The sequence below is a fragment of the Mycetomoellerius zeteki genome, unplaced genomic scaffold, assembly GCF_001594055.1.
Source record: "Mycetomoellerius zeteki isolate Tzet28-1 unplaced genomic scaffold, Tzet1.0 scaffold155, whole genome shotgun sequence".
Lineage (NCBI taxonomy): Eukaryota > Metazoa > Arthropoda > Insecta > Hymenoptera > Formicidae > Mycetomoellerius > Mycetomoellerius zeteki.
In genome coordinates, this window is record NW_017256500.1 from 3702406 (window position 1) to 3708814 (window position 6409).

General features: G+C 34.1%; 1 protein-coding gene across 1 annotated transcript; it reads right to left on the reverse strand.

Annotated features, from left to right (window-relative positions):
• LOC108720681 (zinc finger protein 76) lies at nt 1–5325 on the reverse strand. The gene is made up of 5 exons (XM_018444805.1): nt 5020–5325; nt 3141–3367; nt 2230–2512; nt 1887–2070; nt 1–1807 (listed from the first exon to the last, which is right to left on the reverse strand). Exons 1-5 carry the CDS (start codon nt 5250–5252, stop codon nt 311–313), a joined length of 2424 nt encoding a protein of 807 aa, XP_018300307.1. The 5' UTR covers nt 5253–5325; the 3' UTR covers nt 1–310.
• Nucleotides 5326–6409: the final 1084 nt, after the last annotated feature.

The window sequence follows — 6409 nt, forward strand, 5'->3', positions numbered from 1 at the left end:
TGTAAAAAATCTACAAATATTTGGCACAAAATGTATAGAATATGTTATATGTAGAATCTCTTAACAGATTCTGTCAGATATAGCATATGTATGTACAGTCGTATATTCTCAATTTGTCTAAATAAAATATTCGAAAGGCAAAAGTTGCCCGTATTTAAAGCTATTAGGTGTAAAATCACAAATCTTTTGGGGGATTAGCATAGAGACAGCATTGTTTTTTTGCGTGACTAGTTAAAATTAATAAAGAATATTTGCGAATCACTGATTCCTTGCTACTTGACATTTCATCAAAGATGGTAACAATTTTTCCCTATGTAGTATTGCTAGTATTCTTACAACAGTTGCTAAATATTTTCTGTAGTTGCTGTAGTGTCTTTAAACAGATTACAACACAGCAAGAATCACAACCACCGGTCTCGGCGTTGCAGGAACATTTACCTTGCAAAGAAGACATAAAGTCGCTTACGAATTGTACCGTATCTTTTCTTGTTATTTCGTTGACCGGGGTATTTGTGCAATTCTGACAATTTTGTACGTTATCGCATTTACAATCAGTACATTTACATATATCAGCATCTGCAGTAATCTCCTGCAAAACATTTCTATCCTTGTTCTTTACGTTACTTGTTTTATGCTCATACTCTGCAAATTTTTGGCATTGTACAATGTCGATGTTTGCCGAAGTGTGTTCCGTATTTATTGCATTGACATTTTTTAAATTTTCTGTAGATGACTGAGTTTCCATTTCTAGTGGATAAGGCTCTGGGCCTACTAGATCTACTAGAGAATGAACTGTAGGAAAAGCATTTAGTTCTGACCAAGATTGTGCTCTCAATGCAGGCGCAGTTGCCAATGCCATCACATCTATCCAAGAGGAAGGTAATTCCTCTTCAGTCGCTATCGCGAGTTCAACGGCTTCAGACTGACTGTTTGTAACTGCATTTGCATGCAAATCCTGATTTGAAACTGCGATAAGAGACTCATTCTGTAAATTCGTATCATCGATGAATGAGAGAGTATCCATTTCGCTCTCGAAAAGATGGGTTTCGTTCGAGGAACTTATAATATCAGTAATATGACTAGTAATGCAGTTAGCACTATATAACGCATTGCTGCTATCAGATAAATCTTCTGCATTCGATTGGTTTACGAATACTTCATCAGAAGCAGTAACGGAATTATTTTTAAACTGTTTCATATTATTCGTAAAACTTGTTTCCTTAGAAATATGTGCTATTGCATTTTGTAAATCATCCTGCATAATCTTCTGCCCTAAATTTACCGGGATAGATTGATCCTGTCTAGCTATACTGTCACTATGCACTTCCGTTAATGAAGCTGACTTGTGCAGTTGATTCTGATGCCCAACAACATCCATTAAATTATCATGTTGTACATTTGATTCAGTCATTTGGTTAAATACTTTAAATTTGTGATAATCCTCATTGTTAAAAACATTAACTGCCTGTTCATTAAAATTATCTAAAATATCTGTTGCAAGAAGCGCAACTCCGGTAGTTTCATTCGAATCTTCTTTATCTTTGGTAGAAATATAACTGAGTTTTGCGTCCAACTTGCGATGCGTCATAATATCCATTATATTAGTAGGAGTTATTTGTTCTGCTGAATTTTTCGCAGATACATATGGCATGTTCCCATCATTTTGCACGAGATCTGTAGATATTGGTATGACAGCATACGATGGTATAGTAGTGTTGCTCGCGCTAACTTTTACAAGTTTCAATTGTAATTGAGTTAACCTTTTTTGCCTCTCAGCCACATCATTATCCTTGTTATCTTTATGCTTCTGTCATAAATAATTAAGATTTAATTAGATTAATACAAAACGTATTAATATTGTTAATATTTCTATTATTAATACTTACCGTATTGTTATTCATAGTTTTATTATGTGTTTTTATGTGGCTTTTTAAACTGTGAGGAGTAGTAAAACGTCGTTTGCAGTTTTCAAAGGTACAAACATATGGTCGTTCACCTGTATGTGTCCTTTTATGCGTTTTTAAATGGTGTGAAGCCGTAAAGGCCTTTCCGCAGCCCTTTTCTCTGCATCTTAAAATAAACAGGAAATGATAATCCCAAATATTTATAAAATATCCAAATATTGTAATTTTTAAAAATTATCCAAGTTTTATGATGTTTTTCTTTTGATTTATTTAATGTACTGATATAATGATTTGTAATGTCTTTTTTTATATTACAAAAACATACTTGTATGGTCTTTCTTGAGTATGAGTACGTATATGTTTCTTGAGATCGCTTAGAGTAGTGAAGAATTTGACACATCCAGTCTCTTCGCAGTTGAATGTATTGCCGCTATGAAGTCTTTGGTGAGCTCTCAGTCTGTAACGGGTATTGAATGCCTTCTTGCAGTCTTTGTGATTGCATTCGAACGGTTTTACTTTTGTGTGTACCCTAATGTGGATCTTTAGACTGTAGGACGTGAGAAAGGCCTTGCCGCAACTCGGCTCTGCGCATTTAAATCGATACTCGCCTGAAAGTTTTGAGAATTCCCTCCACATAAAAAGATTGCAGGTCTACCTATCTCTTGTAGTATCTGAAAGCCATGCAGGTCAAAGCGTTCCCTTTATACCAGCATTGATGAATTAATAATATCAATTGCAAAGCAGAAATATATAAATATTGATTTCATTGCTAATGTCACAATATGACTGAAACTTACCTGGATTCTTTCATCCATGGAATATGCAAAAACAAAAGCATATAATTTGTTAGTATAGCAGATGGAACAAACTGCATATTGGACAAGCACAAAATGCAAAGCATAATGATTTTTTTTAATGATATAGGTCAGACAATTACAGATGAGGCAACATACACAACAGTATAATGAAAATTCAATGCCAAGATGAATATTCTAAATAAGATAAAAGATCTTAAAGATTAAACTACAAAATGTGCTAAAAGTAATTATATATTTATGATCATTTTTATTATCAAGTTATATTTTTTTACTTATATGTTAGAAATTACTTATATGTTAGAGACATTGTCTGTCATACAAAAATTCTCTATTTTAATCTAATTTTATCACATTTATTATTAAAAATCCTATAAACTATATTTCTGTTCCTAATAAAAAATTATTCTTAGAAATTTACCTTTGTGTGTTTTCATATGGGTACGCAAATTTCCAATGGTACTGTATGTCCTGGTACAGCCTTCATATTGGCAATTATAACGATTGATATGTTTCTGATTAATATCTGGGTCCATACTTTCAATCGTGACAGTTTCATGAGACGCATGATCTTCAAGTAATACATCATCTTGATCTTGATGAATTCGCATATAAATTTCATCTGGACTGATGGTATGATGAATATGCCTGTAAATGTTAATACATATTTTTAATATATATATTTATGTATATAAAACTATAAATGTGTGTATGTGTGTGTGTGTGTATATATATACAGTCCCAGAATAACCGCCAAATATTTTGTATGCTGATAAAGCGGATTAAACTGAGTCGAAAAGTCTTCTACCATTTTACAATTTTCGCAATAGTCAACAAGATATTAATTACTAAAAATCGCCGAATATTGGTTTTTAATAATTTTTACTTAAGTATTATCAACTTTACAGAAAAACGGTAAGAGTTAAAAATTATTTATTTTCTTCTCATAGAGTTCTAAGAATTTTTTCAGAATTTTTTATCAATTTTTTAGTACTGCCTTTTTGTTATTGGCCACTATTTTTACCAATATGAAAAAATGCGGTAGTAAAAAATTCTGAAAAAATTCTCTCATCTCTATGAGAAGAAAATAAACAATTTGTGTCTCTTGTTCTTTTTCTATAAAGTTGATAATACTTGAGTAAAAAATTATTAAAAACCAATATTCAGCAATTTTTAGTAATTAATATTTTATTAACTATTGCGAAAATTGTAAAATGGTAGAGAACTTTTCGACTCAGTTTAGTCCGTTTTACCAGCACACAAAATATTTGACAGTTATTCTGGAACACCCTGTGAATATGTGTGCACACAAAATATTTGACAGTTATTTTGGAACACCCTATGAATGTGAGTGTGTGTGCGCGCGCGCGCGCGCGCGTGTGTGTGTGTGTGTGTGTACACATTTCTTTTACATATTTTTAAATCTTATTTTTTCCAGATGCTTAACACTATTTAAATAATATTTCTTGTGCTAAACATAAAAATTCAAATGAGAATAATTATATATTGACATTATTATTTTCTAACTTTACAATCTCATTGATATACAAAATGACAAAATTCACATGTGCCAATTTTACTATATATTTTGCTAGTAGGTTAAGTATATATAATAGAATAGTATGAGTAATACGTTTGCTATACGTAGATATCAAAATTAAATTTGTAACAAATATAGCATGTGATTTCAATGCAACAAGAAAATGCAATTGTGTCAAATTGTAAATAGTATTAGGATATACATACAAATAATATTCCTATCAATAATTTTTATAATAAAAGTATAACAAATAATCATAAAATAAAAAAATAATAAAAAATACATAATTACTTGTAATTTATTGCCTGTTCTAAGAATACAAATTGTCAACAAATAAAATAAAACATATTACATTCTATACTATCGTTATCAAATGTGTAACAATATATACGTAATATGCCTTATTTTGAAATTATTATGCAGTAGCCAAAATTTAAAACATCCAGAAACACACATCGACGATAAAATACATCGGCAATATAACCATCTCGGTATATCCATGTGCTGTTCCAACGCCGATTCTCCCCTCGAACGATTTATGAATTAAAGTTATCGTTTCAAAACTCGTATAGCCTTATAAGGAGGGGACAAAGAATACCGACGAGGGTGCAAATGAAATATCGACGATACGAATAAAGTCGTAGATTCGATTGCAAAGACAATCCCAGCGATGTGAAGAGCGAATGTGAGGATCGTGAGATGAGAGAGCGCAAAAGATGGTAATAGCCTAGAAATTTGTCCAAAATCAATCGGGACTCACTCGGCCGTGTTGTCATCGACAGGTAGCCCCTCATTGATAGCAGCATCGTCATCGGAGTACCTTTCATAATCGAATACTGCGCTCTGCTCGTAGACCTTTTCGAAACTGGACAGGTCCAAGGTATCGTCCAGGCAATCCTGCAGATCGTGTGTCACTAGGATATTATCGAAATTGCCCTCGATACCGTCCGCATTCTCGTCCTCTTGAAACTTGTCGCTCTCCCACATCGCCATACTTTTTCGGGGCTGCGCGACAAACAAATCGCGCGACAGCTCCGTCTGCGCTCTGACATAACCTACAATTTTATTGCGATACGATCGGTAAGGTAGGCCACTGATGAAATCTCATTATCGATATGGAGAAAGATGTAGTCGAAGAAGAATTGATAACGACCGCTATGCGGTTCTGGAGGAAAGGAACAAGAAAGTGAGGAAGGGACTAAAAATGGCGGATGCGAATATTCATATTATAGTGCCTTAGAGCGCGTTCACACCTTGAGGAAAAAACAGAAAGCAGAAAAGCAGCAGCCAATCTGAACTCGTGCTGGCAGTCGACAATTTCGGCTTTTTGTACTACTTACTACCAGCGCGAGTTGTGATTGGCCACTGCTTTTCCGCTTTCTGCTTTTCCGTCAAGGTATGAACGCGCCCTTAGCCTAAGACTGCCTTCCCATGGAGAAAGAAACCACGGAACGGAATATTGACAGAAAAGAGATAGGATGAGGATAACCCTCGTCGGAATCAGACTACGCATTGAAGATTGAGATCGAAGATTGAAGATTGAAATTTGACCAATGAGGGCAAAGGAATTTTAGCTCCTATTGTTTTGATTGGTCAAATTTCAATCTTTCAATCTTCAATCTCAATGCCTAGTCTGATTCCGGCCTAATGCCCGTATCACACTACGCATTGAAGATTGAGGATTGTGAATTAAGGATTAGAATTCGACCAATCAGGTAATTTTAAGTTTAATCCGTTTCGTTCTAATTAGAGTGAGTATAAAGAGAATGAAGCCAATCCTGGTTCTCCTTCCTGATTGGTTCCGCCATTTTACGATTAACTGTTAGTTAGAGGAAGGCGACGTTAGAAAAAGAAAAGGTTAGGATGAGGAATTACGTCATAAATATTTGTCGTAAAATGGCGACTTCCGGTTAATTGGCTTCACGCTCTTTATATCCACTCTAGTTCTAATTGGCTGAATTCTAATCCTCAATCTCCAATGCGTAGTGTGACACGGGCATAAGGCTGTATTCCAAAATTTACTGCCAGTGCTGAAAATCTACAGTCTACGTTACATGTACTATACATTTTCAGCACTGACAGTGAATTTTGGAATACAGACTATACTATATACTGACAACTGGCAGTAATATATGAACACGGCCGTTATG

Bases quoted from the DNA above. Each gene is read 5' to 3' on its own strand.
- LOC108720681 (XM_018444805.1), bottom strand. From the start codon at position 5,252: ATGGCGATGTGGGAGAGCGACAAGTTTCAAGAGGACGAGAATGCGGAC. The intron at 2,513-3,140 runs GTAAATTTCTAA...CAAAACTTTCAG, and splicing joins CCATATGAAAACACACAAAG to GCGAGTATCGATTTAAATGC. The intron at 1,808-1,886 runs GTAAGTATTAAT...TATTTATGACAG, and splicing joins AAACTATGAATAACAATACG to AAGCATAAAGATAACAAGGA.